Raw genomic sequence first — 19,231 nt, 5'->3', positions numbered from 1 at the left:
GGCTCCCAGGAGCCTGAGATTATGACCTGAGCCAAAGGCAGAGGCTTTAACCCACTGAGCCACACAGGCACCCCATGATTTTTTTTTTTTTTTAACAACTGAAAAATAAATTAAAGGATGTGGCAACCTTGTATGCTTAAGTAGAAAGAAACCTCTAATATACAGAAATAAATTTTAAAAACCAGGATACATATAAAATGCTGATATATTTTTTCTGGAAGGATAGGCAAAATGTTAACATGTTTTTTTGTTGTTGTTTTGTTTTGTTTTTGTTTTTTTTCTAAGAATATACATATAATCTAAAAAAGAAAATAGAGAGTACCTGGGAAGTGGTAGACCATTTCCCCCTATTCGTACTTCTTGATACCCCCCCAAAAATGGGTTTTTGTTTTTGTTTTTTAAAGAATGAGGCTAGGGGCACCTGGGTGGCTCAGTGGGTTAAAGCCTCTGCCTTCGGCTCGGGTCATGATCCCAAGGTCCTGGGATGGAGCCCCTCATCAGGCTCTCTGCTCAGCAGGGAGCCTGCTTCCCCCTGCCACCACCTGCCTCTCTGCCTACTTGTGATCTCTCTCTCTGTGTCAAAAAAGATTTTATTTATTTATTTGACACAGAGAGAGAGATCACAAGTAGGCAGAGAGGCAGGCAGAGAGAGAGGAGGAAGCAGGCTCCCTGCTGAGCAGAGAGCCCGATGCGGGACTTGATCCCAGGACCCTGAGATCATGACCTGAGCCGAAGGCAGCGGCTTAACCCACTGAGCCACCCAGGCGCCCCAATAAATAAAATCTTAAAATAAAAATAAAAATAAAAAGAATGAGGCTACATGTGTATAAAAGTTGAAATGTGTCTGTGAGACATTGTGCTCTCCAAAAATGGCCAGGGCAATATTCCTGGTTCTACATATCCTTCGGGGATCTTGTTACTCCCCATCAGGAGGTGGTTTGTTCACTCCTCTGGAAACTGGGTCGGCTTTGGCTGCTCTGGCAATAAGGATACCATGGAAGCGGCATTGTGCATCTTCTGGGGCGATGCAAAGACTGGCCATACAGCTTCTGAGAGGGTGGTCCTCTCTCTTGGGATGCCTGCCCTTGGAACTCAGTCACCATGCTGTGAGGAATCCCAACCCAGCCCACAATTCAAGGCTTTGGAGTATATTTGCAGTTGTGCAAATATCACCACTATCTAACTCCAGAACATTTCCATCACCCCAAAAGCAAGCCCTGCACTATCCAACCCTCTCCTTCCCCCACATCCTGACAAGTACTATCTTTTTTTTTTTTTCCGCTGTGGATTTGCCTATTCTAGACACTCCTTATAAACAGAATCATACACTATGTGGCCTCTAGTATCTGGCCTCTTTCACTTACTATGTTTTCAAGGTTCATCCGTGGAATATATTTCAGGACTCCATTCCTTTGTGTGGTTGAACAATTTTCTATCACAGAGACACACATTTGTTTATCCATTCATCACTTCATGGACATTTGGGCTGTTTTCCCTTTTTGGTTATTAGGAATGATAGTGTTGTGAACACTGACAGAGAATTTTTTGTGTGGACATGTTCTCAAATCTCTGAAGTTCAAGAACTTTAAAATCACCTATTAATATTTGAACAGCATAAAACATAATAATTAAATGATACATAATTAAAATAATTCTTATTCATTAAACATGTTTTCTAAGAGCGGCCAATCTGTTACCCCATACTATTTCAGATGTCATATGGAACACTGCATAGACGTAAAGTAATAAAATAGCACTCTTTCCAGATTTTCACTAATTTACATAAACCTTTCACCAAATCGGTCTGAGTTAATGACATGCCACTTTACTATCTAAAAAAACTATTATGCGGTCTTCAAAATTCCTCTCTTTATGTTCCAAGATGAAAACCTAGTACTTTAATTGGGCATACACGGAAAGCCTTCAGTCTCTTCAGGAATTTGGGGTCTGATTTAGAATTCTTGCAAACACAGCCCTGTGCTGTGCTGTGACTCACCTGTTTGGGTTTACATGATAAAAATTCAGTAATAGGCCATATTTAAAAATAACTTCTGCACTACATAAAAACTCACTTGAGGGGAAGCTCGGGCTTGCCTTTGGAGTAGATGGCATGCAAATATGAGCTCTACTGCAAGGTTCTTCATCCCTGGGCCCCATTTCCATTGGGGACGGTCCCATTCTCCCCTCACCACCTGCTGCTCCCCGAATTTGGAGTCTGCCAGTATGCTTCACATTCATCTAGTAAGGAAACAATGAGCTGCTTCTTTGGGGAGATCCTATAGAGGCTGCTAACAGAGGAGAAACCACACTAATAAGAAAGTGTGGATACTTTTCCCCGACGGAAAATTACAAGTTTGCTTGGTTTTCAATCGTTGGCACCACATCTTGAGTTCCTCATCACTGAATAGACTTCTTTCCACTTGGCTTTCTCTCGGCCAGTGCCCTGGCACAGTATCAGAGGGGAAAATAATTAGAAAGAAGTGTCTTTCAGGGACGAGAAGCACTGGTGGCTTACCAGATGGAGAAAATCACAGAGCTTCAAACAAACCCCTGACCAGACAGTAGCACCATTTGTCTTCCTTCTTCCATAAACTAGATGCAGTGTTCATGCCTTCTGAAATGTGCACGCTGAGAACCATGGTGTTGGCTCAGTTTCCCTCTTCTTCAGCGAAGTCTTTGGTGGCTCTTCAGTGCCTGAGCAGTGACCCAACTGTAGTTACCCCCAGAGAATTTTCCAAGGGTTCCCCTCATGCTCTCCGAGTTCTCATGCTGCTACGGGATAGAAGGCCCATCTTATTTTTGGTTCGCTCACATCATTCAGGTTGTGTGAGTGTGGAATGGGGAGTGAGAAAGAGCTTTATTACTTTTGTAGAAATGACACTTGCTAATCGTAAAAGTAAAATGGAGATGTGTAGCTTAAAAGCAAAAGTGGGTCACTTTGGTTTTTCTAGTAATCTCTGCTTGATGCGTACAATATTCATCCAGCATTTCCCAAATATACTTGTAAACATGGGGTTATTTGTGACCAGCCAGAAGCTGACCAGGAGACAAGGACTGGAAAGGAAGCGGTTCATGTGGGAGGTGTGGCATATACTAATGGGGAGTGGGGAGGACAGGGAGGGAAAGGCAGCCAGTTAACGGTGGCTATCAAGTCAGCTGCTACGGTGCGTGGAAGGAGATTAATCCCACAGAGAAACTCTGGGAAATGGTGGAGAACACTTGCCTCAGAGATCTCATCTGAAGGGCAAAGGAGCTGGGGTACTTATATCCCGGATCCCACAGGATGAGGCCGCTCCCAGTGGGTTGAATTCTGAGCACTTCCAGCCTGAACAGCCTGCCAAGACATTGGAGAAAGCCCCCCCCCAGGAAAGAAAGGAAGATACCTACAAGCCAGACACGTACCCAGGAGTGGTATGGCTGGAAAGATATGCCAGGCACTGCGCTAGATGCAGTCGACATGGCAGGAAACACAACAGGGAAAGTCCTGCCGTCAAGGAACATTTCTTCTGTTGGGGACATAGATCATAAACCAAGCAAGGAAGAAATATATGGAATGTGTGAAATATATGGTGGCAAGTACTGTGGAGAAAAGTAAGTACTAAAGAGTCCTGGGAAAAAAGGAGAAGGGTTTGGCTCTACTTAGCAAAAGAGGGATCAGGGCAGGCCTTAGAGAGAGGGTGACACTCAAGGAAAGACCCAAAGGAGGGGAGAGGGAAGGCCATCACATGGCTAACTGGGTGAGGAACATTTCAGGCAGGGGAAACAAGCACAAAGGCCCCAAGGCAGAAATGCTGGTGGTGTGCGAGGCATGGCAAGGCCCAGGAAGCTAAGCAGGGTGGGTGCGTGGGGCGTAGTGCACAGAGGAGGCCTGGCAGAGCAGCACCTTGTTGGTACTGAGATGCCCTGCGGTCCTACCAGGAGTGCGACAGACAGTCACAGGGGAGTGGGAGCACAGGACAGCAGAATCTGGCTTCAGTTGAGCAGACCGCTCTGGCTGCTCTGTGGACAATGAACTGAAGAGGGGTCGGGGCAGAAGTTCAGTCAGGAGGCAACCTCAATATCCAGCGGGTAGCAGAGCAGCAGTGAGAGGCGGTTAGAGTCTAGAAATATCTAGAAGGTGGAGCCAAGGTGACTGGTGGACAGGTGGGATGTGGAACGTTTGGTCTGCACAACTGGAAAGATGGGGCTGCCTTCTTCCGAATCAGGAAAAACTTCAGAAGGAGCAAGTCTTGGGTCAGGGGTGACTAGGCGCCTGGCTGCGGGGACGTGTGTGGGGTCTTTCAGACGCTGAAGTGGAGATGTCAGTAGGAAGCCGGAGGCAGGAGTCTGCAGCTCAGAAGAGGTCCTAACTGGATAAAATGTGGTGAGTCTGTCAGCATATGTATCTTCTGAGCCACACGACTGGTGAAGCTCTCCAAGGGAGCCAGCTGCACAGGAATGAGGTCTAAGACTGAACCCCAAGCCCTCAGGGACATGGAAGACCAGAAAAAGGAGATGGAGAAAGAGAGAGAGCACCCAGAGTGTGCGGAAAGCCGAGTACAGAAAGTATTTCTAGGAGGTGGGACTGAACATCTGTGTGTATGCGTATACACGGGACACATTTATGCCAATATACACACAGAAACACACTCTCTACAGATAGACACATACAAGTTGTTTCAGATCAACGGTATACTATAGAAGCAAGTCTGTGACTGCTTTCTTGGGAAGAGTGTTCATATAGCAATAGTATCTGTCTGTTTCATCAGTTAATAGCTGCATAGTATTTTACTGTGTGCATGTATCATAATTCATTTTTCCTCATGAGCAACTATTTTTTCCCAATGAAGAACTCTAGATCACACAGCAATGCGAATCTTGTGTATTCATCCTTTCCCACCTGCGTGATCGTCTCTTTAGGATAAACACTGGAAGTCAGGTTGCTGATTTGAGACTCCTTCCTAGGCTAGATGTATTCAAAAGGAACATCTGCTGCTATCAAGGAAGGCAGCTGGGGTGTTATTCCAGGAGACTCCATGCCACGGGGGAAACTTCCAAATGCATGGAGGACACAGGGCAACCATCTGGGTAAACGGCTGTTAGAAACAGGGCAGATGTTTGGATCAAGTCAGAGAAGTCGGCGACAGGAAGCAATCTGTTGGTACTAGCCCTCCGCCGGACATATGAAACGGCCGCCAACTTCTAAGTATAAAAACCACTCCATTTCCACAGAGAGCAGAACTCGAGGCCTGCAAGCTCTCCGGCAGAGCCACTAAGAGCTTATGACGTCAAGAGCAAATGTAGCAGGCGAAGGCAGATGTGCTTTTTTGAAATGACTGTAATTAACTCCAAATCTTTCCCCACACTTTATTTTTGCTGGCTGGATTTGTCATTTAGCTGTTAGAACAAGTCTACCACAGACCTCGGATTTTTTTTTTTTTTTTTCCCTTTCCCCTGCCGTTGCTAGGAACAGCAGGACTCTATCACCTGTCTGGGCAGATACAGAGTCTTTGTCTGGGTGGTGTCAGAGCGACCTGCACATTCAGCGGGAACCTTGAAAATAATGCCTAGCAGCCAGGCAACTGGCTGAGAGCCTCCAACGACTTCAGGGCATTAAAGGACAACACATTTAGTCACCTAGGTCCTCAAGTATAGGGAAATGTACTGAGAAACCTCTTAATTCCTAAGGAAAACGACCAACACAGGGCCATGCCATGGGGCCATTTATTCCCATCTCTGGGTGGGTCTGTGAACAACATTCATCCCAGGACTTGGGACCCACCTCTGGTACTCGACCCTTGGAAATCATAGATGAGTGGACTCCCCCATGAAGCGGTTCCCAACCTCTGACAGAGGCCTACAAGAGCAGAGGCTCTGAAGTTTGGAAACATTCTGGGTCTGTGTGATCTGGCTAGGTACTCTTCACTTCATTTTACCACATGACGTCCCTTTACCGTGACAGAGCCTGGAGCCACACACACACCAACTCAGCCGCCAACACTGTCTCCTCCCTTCTGCTCTAAGGGGCAACAGCCGGTCCGGGGAGAAGGTCAAGGGGAGGGTTTTCTTCTAGGTTATGACTGAGATGAGTTACTTTATCCCACAGATACAGCAGCGACATGGCAGCCTACAGAATTCACGCCAAATTCCATTCCTTAAGTGACCATATTTCACAGTTTATTACGAGATCCTCGCCACCAGACCTCTAAGCCTCTGCGTGACATTTACAGTCCAAGGCCAGGAGTGACCACCACCCGCTCCCCCTCTTCCTTGGCCCGGCCCCGCCCAGCCCATGGGCCGGCCTCCCCTCAGAACGCTGTGTAGTAGTGCTCCATGGTGCTGATGATGTCGCTCTGGTCCTCCAGGAGCTCCAGCACCTGCTGCAGCACGCCTTCGCTCAGGTCTGGGCTGACACTCAGGCGGGCACAGGCCAAGATGTGCTGAAAGTGGCAGCCCTTCTCTGCATCTGCTGGAGAGAGGCAACGGGCTCAGCCTGGCACGCCTGTCAGACCCTCAGCTCCCTCGGCAGCCTCCCCCTCTCGGGACAAGTCTCCACAGCTCCCGGGTCAGAACCTGCACTTCCCCAAGATCCACGGGCGATTCTGATACACAGCAGAGTCAGAGAGGCACTGGTTTAGGTCACCAGAAGAAATGAAACAAAAGCCCTGTTCTTAGGCCCCTTCTTTCGCCACATGACGTGGACCCACTGCTTGGAAACTCAGGCCTTCAACCTTCAAGGATTGCTCCTGGCTCACGGACTATCCATAACTGAATGGATTTTTAGTGCTTGATAATCTTTTTTCTCTAGGGCAATTACAGATATAAGTGCTATTCAGTGCCGAACCCATAGATTTCCAGGTGGGACCCCTCTTGAGATGGACAGCAGAGCTGGTTATAGCAGACTCCGTATCCTTTCCCATAAGTCCTGGCTCAGGTAACAGCCTGGAGAAGAAGGGACTCCCACCACTTCTCTGCCTAGGCTTCCAAGAATTCCTGTCTCTGATGGCTGTGTTCTAGTAATCTCTTATCCTCCAGCCAAAAACACCTAAGACCATCTGGTACACAATGAGAAAAGTTCAGAGTTAGCAGCCTTTATCCTAGTTCAAATCAATGATTCACAGTAGTGGAATGCACAGTGAAGATGTGACCATTAGAGAGGGTCATGAGATCAACGTAATGGGTTGTGATCAGCAATTGTTTCCTTACCAACAGATTAAGAAAGACGGGAAAAGAAAATTACAAAACGCATTACATTATAGCACAAGTATTACTTTATGAAACTTTATATATGCATAAATATGTATATATGTGTGTGTGTCTATACATATATATACACATATAACAGATCATGATGTAAAATGCATCTGTAACTCTGAGTCAAAGTCAAACCTCATTACAGAAAACAGCCTCCCAGATTCGCTTCAAGCCCTATGCAGGGCCAGGTTTGGCCTCTCTCTGTCTCCCCAGCATCTGGCACCCCTACTGTTCCACACAGTCACCAAATGTTGTTTTCAGAGAACGAAACGCTTGAGGCCCCAGGAAGGTGATTAAAGAGGTATCGTGGTGTTGGGCAAAGCATGGTTTGGGAGGTGGCACTGGTGTGCGGCAGCATCTCTGAAGCCCAGTTTTCTCACCAATGAAGAGGTGGAGGGACTGTGAAGGGGGTGTGGGCACCTCTGGGGTCCTTTCCAGCTCTCAGGGTTAGACACCATCTCAAGCAGTGCTCCAGAGCTAACAAAGACTTGTTAAATTCTGACCTCTAGTGGCCCTGTCCTCTCATTCTCCCTGCCAGTTTACTGTTGAAAAACTTGTCACCTTCACTGGTTTCCAGGCTGTCCCTCCAACAGTCATTCAGTAAAGACTTCCTGAACACCTACTGTGTGTGTAGTGCTGAGCAAGGAGCAAGTGACAGAGGGACAGTGGACTCGTGAGGCCAACAGGCCCACGTTCAAGTACTGGCTCCAACGGGCAGAGTGGTTCGTGTCTCTGGGTCTGTTTCCTCAACTATAAGATGGGGAGAAAATCGCCTCCTTCACCCGTGGCTATAGGGATTAAAGGAGCCTAGTGGCAGGTGTCTCTTACATGGGAATGACTATGATTCTGCCATCCTCTCCATAACCTAAGATGACACCCATAACCTAGTCCGGGCTCTAAAGCAGCTTCAGCTCTTCCTAAGAAGGGTGATGCTGGATGGTATAAAAGGGCTCCAGCCAAACTGGGCCCACACATGGCAGACGGAGCACTAGGGCCCTCACCACCATTCGGCTTTTAAGCTGTCTTTGTAGGGCCTGCGTGCCCAAGCTCAGGGCTCAAGAGGACCTACAGATGTATGTGGGCCCCTAAGCAGCAATGCCCCAAAGGCCTTCAACTATCTCTTCAGAAAGGCCATGCTGCTGTCTGGGAAGGATTCTCACAAAGTGACCTTGCAGTCACATGGGAGAAGGACTGGTTTTAGTTTTTAAATGTTTGGTAGAATTCACCAGTGAAGCCGTCAGGTCCAGAGCTTTTCTCTGTTGGTAGATTTTTACTTACTGATTCAATCTCCTTACTAGGTATACCTCTACTCAGATTTCCTTTTTCTTTTAAAAATTTTTTTAAAGTTTATTTATTTATTTGAGAGAGAGAGATCACAAGTAGGCAGCGGCAGGCAGAGAGAGAGGGCGAAGCAGGCTCCCTTCTGAGCAGAGAGCCCGATGCAGGCCTCGATCCCAGGACTCTGGGATCATGACCTGAACTACAGGCAGAGGCCCCACTAAGCCACCCAGGTGCCCAAATTTCCTTTTTCTATGTGATTTAGTCTTGGTGTATTCTGTGTTTCTAGGAATCCATCCCTACCATCTGGTGATACAGTTTGCTAACACGCAATTGTTCACAGTCCTCTTTCGCAGTCTTTTTTTACTTCTGTAGAACCTGTACTAATGTCCTCTTTTTTCATTTCTGACTTTAGTGATTTGAGTCTCTTCTCCTTCTTCTTAGTCCCTCTAGCTAAAGGTTTGGCAATTTTGTTCATTTTTCTTCAAAGAACCACCTTCTGGTTTCATTTTCTCTATTATTTCCTATTCTCTATCTCATTTATCTTTGTTCTAATCATTATTATTGCCTTCCTTTTGCTAGCCTTTGGGTTTAATTTGTTCTCTTCTGGATCCTTAAATTGTTAGAAGTTAGGTTTTGATCTGAGATCCCTCTTGTTTTGTAATGTGTTTATAGCTGTAACATTCCCTTTAGTGCTACATCTCCTAAGTTTTGGTATGTTGTATTCTCATTTTCATTCATCTCTAGCTATTTTCCAATTTCCTTTGTGATTTCTTCTTTGATCTACTAGTTACAATTGTTGTTTAATTTCCACAAATTTGTTAAGTTTTCCTGCTTTGTTACTGATCTAACTTCATCTGATTATGGTCAAGAAGATACTTTGTACGGTATATTTTTACCATTGACGGAGACTTAATTAGAGGCCCAACATATGGTCTATCCTGGAAAATGCCCTATGTACACTCAACAAGAATGTGTATTCTGTTGTTAGAGAGTGTTCTGTGTAGGTCTATCAGATCTTTCTTGTGGTGTTCAAGTTCTCTATTTCCTTACTTATCTTCTGTCTGCTTGTTCTACCCATTACTGAGAGTAGAGGACTGATGTCCCCAATTCTGATCACAGAACTATTTATTTCTCCTTTCAATTTTGTCCATTTTTGCTCCATCTATTTTGATGGTCTGTCATTAGGTACATAAATGTTTATAATTGCTATATCTTCTTGCTGTACTGAACCTTTTAATAATATATAATGCCTTTCTTTGCTCTTGTAAACTTTTTGGTTTTAAAGTTGGTTTTGTCTGATATTAGTATAGCCACTCCTGCTCTCTGTTGGTTACTTTTGTTTGCACAGAGTTATCTTTTTCCATCCTTTGACTTTGAATCCATTTGTGTCTTTGGATCTAAGATGAACCTTCTATAGACAGCATATAGTTGGATCGTGTTTTTTTAAAATCCATTTTGCCAATCTGTCTTTTGAGTGGAGAGTTAAATCCATTTAGGTTTTAACTAATTACTGTTGGCGGGGGAAGGACTTACTTTTGTCATTTTGTTATTTGTTTTCCATATGCCTTATAACTTTTTGTCCTTCATTTCCTAAATTACTGAATTCTTTTGTGTTCAGCCGATTTTTTTTTTTTTTTTTTTGGTAGTGAAGTGTTTAAATTCCTTATTTCCTTTTGTGCATATTCTATAGCTACTTTCTTTGTGGTTACCATGGGGATTTTACTCACATTCCTAATTTGAATGTATTCCAATTTAACTTCAACAGCAAAAAACCCTGCTCCTTTTCAGCACTATTCCCACATCTTTTGATTGTTGATATCACAAAATTATATCTTTATGCATTCTGTCATCTAAGAACATAAACTAGGTATTCTTTTAAATTCATTAGTCTCTTAAATTATATAGAAAACAAAATGTGGAATAAAAACCAGAGTTACGGGGCACCTGGGTGGCTCAGCGGGTTAAAGCCTCTGCCTTCAGCTCAGGTCATGATCCCAGGTCCTGGGATCAAGCCCCACATTGGGCTCTCAGCTCAGCAGGAAGCCTGCTTCCCCCTCTCTCTGCCTTCCTCTTTGCCTACTTGTGATTTCTGTCAAAGGAATAAATAAAACCTTAATAAATAAATAAATAAAAAACAGAGTTACAATAATGTCAGTAGATTAAGAATTATCTTTAACAATGTATTGGCCTCTTAAATTGTACAGAAATCAAAACGTGAAGTTACAAACCATTGCTATAATATTAGCTTTTATAATTGTCCACATTTTTACCATTACTGAGACATGTATTTCTTCACATGGCTTTGAGTGACTGCCCAGTGTCTTTTCATTTCACTATGTCAGATGCCCTTGAACATTTCTTACAGGTCAGGTCTACTGGTAACAAACTCCCTCAGCTTTATCTTGGAATGTCTTAATTTCTCCCTCACTTTTTGTTTAAAAAGATTTTATTTATTTGACAGAGAGAGATCACAAATAGGCAGAAAGGCAGGCAGAGAGAGAGGAAGAAGCAGGCTCCCAGCTGAGCAGAGAGCCCGATGCAGGACTCGATCCCAGGACACTGAGATTATGACCTGAGCCGAAGGCAGAGGCTTAACCAACTGAGCCACCCAGGCGCCCTCTTCCTCACTTTTGATGAAGAGTTTTGCTAAATATGGGACTCTTCATTGACAGGTTTTTGGCACTTTTTCCTTTTACCACTTGGAATGTATCAGCCATAGCCTTTGGCCTCCAAAGTTTCTGATAAGAAATATGCTAATCTTATTGATGGGCCTTTGTATGTGACAAATTGCTTCTCTCTTGCTGCTTTCAAGATTCTCTGTCTTTGCCTTTCAAATATCTGATTGTGACGTGTTGTGGTATGGGTCTAAGTTTATCTTACTTGACAGCTCACAGGGGATCTTAGATGTTTGTATTCATGTCTTTCATCAAATTGTTTTTCATCAAATTAAAGAAGTTTTTAGCCACCAGCTCTTCAAATATTCTCTCTTCTCCTTCTAGGATTCCCATAATACATATGTTGGCCCAGTGGACGGTGTCCCACAGGTCCCTTAAGCTCTGTTTACTTTTCTTCAATGTAAAGTTTGTTGATTTTTTTTCTTCTGCCTTTGAATCTCTAGAGTGAAATTTTCATTTCAGTTATTAAACTTTTCAGCTCCAGAATTTCTTTCTGGTTTCTTCTGAGGTTCAATTTCAATTTCCTTATTTGTATTTCCATTTTGTTCATCCACTATCTTCTTGACCTTCTCCATATCTCTCCACGTCTCTCTTCAATTCTTTCAGAATTTTTAAGACAGTTGTTTTAAATTCTGTGTCTAGTAGATCTGCCATCAAGGCTTTCTCAGGAATGGTTTCTGTTGATTATTTTTTTCTTTTGAATGGGCCATACTTTCCTACTTTTTTGTGTACCTTGTGATTTTTAGTTGGATACTGGACATTTGAATTTAATAATGTGATAACTTTGGAGAGCAGATTTTTCCCCTTCCCCCAGGATTTTCTGGGTTTTTTTTTTTGTTTTGTTTTGTTTTTTTGTTTTTTTTTTTTTTTGCAATCAGCAAGAGGTTCTTTATTGTTACGCAGGCGCCTGCGGGTGGTCAGCGCGCGCCTGCGGGTGGTCAGCAGCTCCTGCTAGCTGAGCACCAGGATTTTCTGGGTTTTTTTTTGTTTTGTTTTGTTTTTTAAATTATAGGCTGGGTCTGTGCCAAGGATCAGCCTGAGGCATAAACTTAAGGTCTTCTCAAGTTTTTTTCTCGGGCTATGTCTTTTGGGCATGCAATCATTTTTTGATTTTTCCCATATATGCAATTGATTTTTAATACCTTGGTCTTTAATACCTTGGTCTCTCCCAAAAGGAGAATAAAGAAAAGTGAAAGGGGGAGGGAAGGGCATCACTCATTTAAATCCATTGGAAGTCACTTAAGCTTTTGGGGGAGGGGCTGGCAAAAATGGGAGGAGGTGTGACAGTGGCCAGCCACTTCTCTGTCTGCAACTCGGAGAAGTAGCAATGGGCTGTGGCGCCTGGGGGGCTCAGTCAGTGAAGCATCGCCTTTGGCTCAGGCCATGATTCCAGGGTCCTGGGATCAAATACTGCTTGCGGCTCCCTGCTCAGGAGGGAGTCTGCTTCTCTTTCTCCCTCTGCTGTTCCCCCTTCTTGTGTTCTCTCTGTTCTTGCTTTCTCTCTCAAATAAATAAAATACTTTTTTTAAAAAAAGAAGCAATAGACAAACAGAGCACAGATCCTGATATTTGGAGGATGTGTTCCTTTTTGGCTACATAAGTTGCTGCAAACTCTGTGTAAGCTACTCCAAGAACATGTGCACAGGTGCCTGCCATGTTGTCGGCGGGTGGGCGGGGTGGGGGGGTGGTGGTGAGAAAATGAAACCTGCTACTAAGAGCCGAAACTGACTGAAATTATCCAAATTTACTCTCAAGCCTTCCCCTGGAAGTGGCAAGCCCTCAGTAGACTCTAGAGTTCCAATATAGTTATATTAGGCAGATGCAACTGTCTAAGTGGAGAGACAGGTTGCTAGTACTTCCTACTCCACCAACGTATTTAAACCTCATAACAACCTATCATGTGGGTACTATTATTATCCTCATTTTACAAATAAAGACAACGAGGCAAACTTTTGTCAACATAGTACTGGAAGTCCTAGTCACAGCAATCAAAAAGGAAATGAAATAAAAGGCACTGAAATTGGTAAGAAAGGAGTAAAACTGTTAGGGGTGCCTGGGTGGCTCAGTCGGTTAAGCGGCTACCTTCCACTCAGGTCATGATCCCGGGGCCTGGGATCGAGCCCTACATCAGGCTCCTTGCTCAGCAGGGAGCCTGCTTCTCCCTCTCCCTCTGCCTCTCCCCGAGCTTGTGTTCTTTCACTCAGTGTCTGGCTCTCAAATAAATAAATAAAACCTTAAAAGCAAAAAAGAAAAGAAATACTCCTAAATGACTGGAGAGTTTACATTCTACCGATCATCCTGATAAGGAAAAACTCAATCCTGTATTTCGTACAAAGGTCAGAAACACACTAAGAGCCCAGCAGGAATGATGAAGAGACTGAAGATCTGTCTGTACGTACAATGGAATCCTGTGTGGTATTGAGAAGACTCAGGCAGTGTTGGATGTGCTGTTGCTGAATGATTCCTAGAAGCCAGTGTTAGATTTGAGATACCAGGTGTGGAACACTGTGCATCATATACTAACCTTTACTTATGGGGCTTTTGAAAAGAAACGACATAAATACGTTTGTCAGTGTATGTACCACCTCTAGAACAATATGCAGGAAACTAGTAACACCCACTGCCTTTGGACATGGGAACACAGAGCCTGAGGCTTGGGGTTGGGAGGGATTCTGATTTTCTGTGTGCACTTTGCACTGTCTTTTTACTATGTCCATACCTGATCACTCAGAAAAAAAAAGAATATATATATACACATATATTTTTTTGGATTACAGATATTTTCTAGGACAAGGAGTGGTCACAACAGATGCCAAGACAGTTCCTACGAGGTATTATTCCTGGCATTCTCAGTTACTCATGCTTCAGAGTTCAGTTCCTGGGAGTTTCCTTATTCTGGGACCTGGCTTAGAGCTGTCAGAGGCTCCCACATACAGACTGAGGGGCACAGGGGGCCACCTGGACACATACACACACTCTTCAGGACTGGGGTGGGTCTGGGGGCTTGGGGGGGCATGGAAAACCCGTCACTTTTGCAGTCTCTCAGACCACCAGGTAGTCTGACTCTCCTGAGAAATGCAGTGTGAATTCTTCTCATTCGCTTTACCAGGCACTGGGATTATTTCAACCTATCCTGTTCCCAGTGCAGATCAAAGTAAGGGTCTGGTCAGGTGGCTGACAAGGAGGATGAGGGCAGGGAGGCTATTTGGGGAGCAGCCTCTTGTCTCCTCTTGGTCAAAGAACTTGACATTTCACTCCTCTTTAAAGCTCCCTAAATTATGGATAGACAGGTTCTCCCCTAACTCAAGGATACTCGTCCTTGTTCTGAATGATGTGAACAAAAGCCAGAAACTTTGCATTAAAATAATAGAGTGCTTTCAGTTTTTTTTAAGATCTGTTGTCACACCATTCTGGGATCTGACCTCATCGGTTCTTAAAGGCTAAGTAGGGTTGCATACCATAAACACCAGGGCTGGAGACCTGGTCCAGCTCCACCCGCTGAGTCAGCCTGGAGCAGGGCCAGGCCTCAGGGCTGGAGGGATTGAAAGGGCTGGGGGTGCATTTCTCTGGAGAGAAAGCAAGCAGGCAGCCTGAGGAGACCTGCAGTCCTTAACAAGTCCTTCCCCTTCTCTTTTAGCCTCATTTGTTGACAAATGCCAACATTCATTATCAGCATATGTTTGTAAAAGACAGACTTTGAAAAGTCACCTTGAAGTCTGATTAGTTTACACAGGATTTAAAGACAGGACTAGTGCTTTCTTCTCTTTCTAACCTGTATGAAAATAGTAATGTAATTGTCAGGTAATCTACAGTTTGAGTTTCTAACCACTAGGGGTTGACCTAACTCCACTAAAACCAACTGTACTTTAAACCATTTCTTCTGCAAATTATCAGGTTCCAAGATGACTGAATTATACTAATCATCACCTGTAATGTCTAGAACCATTTCTCCTAACACTGAAAGGCTTGATGTCAGAACAGAGGAAATGGTCTTGTCTGTGTTCAAACACAAGGGGCAAGAGTAGAATAAGAAATAAGACAAATCAGAGTACATGAGAACCAGAAGGTCAAGAAGTCTCAGCTGGAGGCTTAGCTCACTGTACTGCAACCACCTGAGACACTCAGCTGGCCAGCTCCTGTCCCCTCCCCTAATCAATCAATGTCCCCAGTGCTGGTACCTTAGCACTGCATGGTAAGAAGCTCCAGGGTCCAGTCGTATGTGACGCTAAGGTCAGAACAACTGTGAGAATCTAATGCTACTGTACAGAAGAAGAGATTGAGCTCAGAGGGGCAGCTGTCTCGACCAGTCATATTTCCAAGTCAGTACTGGGGAAAGCCCCAGGTCTCCTGACTCTCCATCCAGTGCTCTCTGGGAGGAACATTCCCCTCCAGGGCACCTGGGCACCACATACATGTATATCCCACCACTTACGATTTGGTTTCTGGCAGTCTTCTTGAATGATATGGTGGATCTTTCTGTGCAGTTCTTTGTCTTCTCTGGTTACCTAAATGGGAAAAACAGGAGAGAGGGCATTTTTCTGTTTCCAGAATTGCTGTTCTTCTTCTCTTTGATCTACCGATGGATTTTCAGGTGTTTGCAATCTTTAGATAAGCTATCTAGCTGATCTCTGGCTAGCTGAAGCAGTCTCAGCCTGCTACTTCTCCGCCATCTTGACTCCCTCCTGCAAGAGAGGGTATTTTTAAGTAATGAAGCGGTTGCATCATCCAGACTCCCAGACTAGTATTTAGGATGGTTTCTAAAGATTTCACAGTCATCACCATCCCTACACCGACAAGAGGGTTTTTGACACTTGGCCTATTGTCAAAGCAGCTCTGTCACTATGCAGCTCACTGCTTTGTAGCTGGCCCAGAGGCATGCTCCCTAGGAAGGTGGTTTACCAGGGCCATGTCAAGAAAAACTGAAATTCTGTACTTTTAAGGAGCAATTTTTTTTCTCAAATATTTGTGACACATTCATGAAGTTTCTCTTGCTCATCTTTATATTCAAAGGGAGGCACAAGTGGTCAAAGTCTTGATCTCTACCCAGGACTCCTTCCTCTGGGCCCTGAAACCTGTCTCATGTCTCGTGAGTTTTCTTCTTTCTCCCAACCCCAAAGAAAAACAAATAAAACAAAAACTGTCTGGAAAAGCTAGCAAGGGAGTACATCTAGCTCATCCATGGAAACACTTTCTGTCTCAAAGGCAAACATAGCAAAGCTCCTTTCTCAACTGGCCGGTAAGAAGGAAGCCAAGTAACCAGATGGGTTTCACCTTCATGTTCCATAGTAAATCTAAAAACAAAAAGAGAAAGAGAGAGAAAGAGAAGGAAGGAAAAGAGGAAGGAAGGGAAAAACAAAACCAAACCAGCATGCAAACAAACACATGTATCTGTAATTGTGGGACAAAGACCAGAACGAATGAGGATCTTGACTCCCAAGGTTATCTTGACTCCCAAGGTTATTGTGAAGATTATCTAAAGTAAGGGGGGAGGAGGTGGTGAGAGCTGGAAAAGCAGGAAAGTGCTACAAAAACACAAGTATCCACAGCACTGTGATAACTACTTCCCCTGGGCAAGGCCCTCCAGAAAACAGAAACCTACAGCCCGGGGCAGGACGTGGAAGGGGAGGAGAGAAGGGGGGTGGGATGTTTCTGCAGAGGAAAAGAGCTCTTATTGCTCCATCACCCCATTCCAGCTCACACTGATTCACAGGAGGAAGTGCCTAACCCTGCCACACCTCAGCCCTGGCCTGCTGCCCAGGAAGAGCCGCTCTCTACTCCATGGACACAGGGGGCCAACCCTGAGCCTCCCAGGGGGAATGGGAGGGGTAGGAGGGGCACGTGAAGGGGAGCTGCCCAGCATGGGCTTTCTCCAACCTCACCAAGCCTTTCCACATAGGAGGTGGTGGTCTGCACTCACCTGTACACAGATCAGAATACCCTTTTCAAAAGTTACCTGGGGTGCCTGGCTTGCTCGGTGAGTAGAGAATGCACCTTTGATCTCAGGGTAGTGAGTTCAAGCCCCACCCTGGGTGTAGTACTTAAAAAATAAAACAAAAACCCAAACACAAAACTGGAGAGCTCAGCTGGTTCAGCTGGTGAAGCACGTGACTCTTGATCTCAGGGTTGGGAGTTCAAGTTCCATGCTGGGTGTAGGAGTTTCTTTTTAAAAAATATTTTATTGGGGTGCCTGGGTGGCTCAATGGGTTGAAGCCTCTGCCTTTGGCTCAGGTCATGGTCTCAGGGTCCTGGGATTGAGTCCAAAGTCAGGGGGCTCTCTGCTCAGCAGGGAGCCTACTTCCCTTCCTCTCTCTCTGCCTGCTTCTCTGCCTACTTGTGATCTCTGACTGTCAAATAAATAAATAAAATATTAAAAACATATTTTATTTACTTATTCGTCAGAGAGAGAGAGCGCACACAAGCAGAGGGGAGAGGCAGACAGAGGGAGAAGCAGGCTATCGCTGAGCAAGGAGCCTGACGACTTGCTCACGACTTGGTCCCAGGACCCTGGGATCATGACCTGAGCTGAAGGTAGATGCTTAACTGACTAAGCCACCCAGGCATCCCTTGGGTTAAAAACCCCAAACTTAAAAGTTACTCAAATAGTATTTAAAACATATCTTAATTTTAAAAAAAAAGCTCTCTAAAATGGGGAATCACTACAGTAAATCAACATTAAGAAAATGTCCTATTAAAAAAAGCTTCCCCTCAAGAATCATGTCTGTAAATAGTGAGACTTCTCAGTTTCCTCAGAATTTTTATCTGCCTCTAGGAGAATCACTCGTGACTGAAGCCACATCTCCACCACTAACATCAGCGGTCAGGAGGAAGCCCATTTTCACTGAAAGCATGGCTCCTCCGATAATCAAAGGTAGGTAGCAAGAGGTGAACCTTCAACTCCGGAAGTATGAAGCAAGCAAGCACTTGTACGTCTGGTGGGAATGTCCATGAGTATGGCCTTTTGGGAGGTCAGTCAGACTGTGTTGACCAGAGGATTAAAGGTACATGCCCTCTGGCTCTGGCAATTCCTCTTTTAAGAGCCAGTCTTACAGTAACGCTTATGTGAATTCACAAAGATCGCCACAGCAACACTATCTGTGTGAGCAAAACCCAGAATCAGCATTGATGTTCACCAGAAAGAAGTGGTTACAAGTGTGGGGCAAGAACCCATAAGAAAGAGTGCCATGTGACGTCAAATGGACTGAGGAAGATTAGTAAGTACTGACACGAAAGGACGCCAGTGATGTGCTATTCTGGTAACCCACCCCCCAAAACTTCCAGGCCTTACTGAGAGCAGTGGTTCTCAACTGTCTCAGGGGATACTTGGCGATGTCCTGAGACAAATTTTGGTTGTCACAAGCGGGGGGCTGCTACTACTGTTTAGTGAATGAAGGCCAGGGATGCTGTTAGGACATCCTACGATGTAAAGGAAAGCCACTCACAGTCAGGCACCATCTGGCCCAGTGTTAAGGTCGAGAAGTCCCAATTTGCCGGATCATCACATTTTGGGGAGAAAACAAAAAAGCCACATTAGCATCTGTATGTATACATTTTGTAAACGTACAGGTAAGTGTCTAGAAGGACATGCTGTTAAAAATGGTAGCTGGTGGGGGGCAGGGGGAGGCCCCTGGGTGGCTCAGGGGGTTAAGCATCTGACTTTTGGTTTCGGCTCAGGTGGTGATCTCCCGGGCATGGGATCAAGCACCACGTTGGGCTCTGTGCCCAATGCGAAGTCTCCTTCAGATTCTTTCTCCCTCCCCCTCTCTCCCCTTGTGCTCTCTAAAATACATAAATAAAATCTTTAAAAAGAAATGGCACCTTGGGGAAAGAGAAGGGCTGACTTTCACTCCTTATTTTATGAACCTCCTTAATGATTTTTAAAAACAGTAAACAGGTATTCCTAACGAATGAATATAGTTGTGATCAAAGCTATGAAGGAAAATGGGGCGCCTGGGTGGCTCAGTGGGTTAAGCCTCTGCCTTCGGCTTAGGTCATGATCCCAGGGTCCTGGGATCGAGCCCCGCATCAGGCTCTCTGCTCAGCGA

The 19,231-nt window shown here is 44.8% G+C and overlaps 1 protein-coding gene across 13 annotated transcripts in view; it reads right to left on the bottom strand.

Moving 5' to 3' along the window:
• Positions 1-6,134: 6,134 nt before the first annotated feature.
• Positions 6,135-19,231, bottom strand: part of STN1 (STN1 subunit of CST complex) — a 44,325-nt gene continuing 31,228 nt past the window's right edge. For 8 of the 13 annotated variants that reach the window (XM_059173284.1, XM_059173285.1, XM_059173287.1 and 5 more), the window contains 3 exons: positions 18,629-18,641; positions 15,622-15,694; positions 6,135-6,448 (listed from right to left, as the gene is read on the bottom strand). In XM_059173284.1, the coding sequence (XP_059029267.1) occupies positions 6,160-6,448; positions 15,622-15,694; positions 18,629-18,641 (375 nt within the window). In that variant the 3' untranslated portion in view covers positions 6,135-6,159. The remainder of the gene's footprint in view (positions 6,449-15,621; positions 15,695-18,628; positions 18,642-19,231) is intronic. The other 5 variants (XM_059173289.1, XM_059173294.1, XM_059173290.1 and 2 more) reach the window with 3 other exon arrangements.

The sequence above is a fragment of the Mustela lutreola genome, chromosome 4 (assembly GCF_030435805.1).
Source record: "Mustela lutreola isolate mMusLut2 chromosome 4, mMusLut2.pri, whole genome shotgun sequence".
Classification (NCBI taxonomy): Eukaryota; Metazoa; Chordata; class Mammalia; order Carnivora; family Mustelidae; genus Mustela; species Mustela lutreola.
Note: the sequence above shows the minus strand (reverse complement) of the source record. Positions and strands in the feature narration are given on the sequence as shown.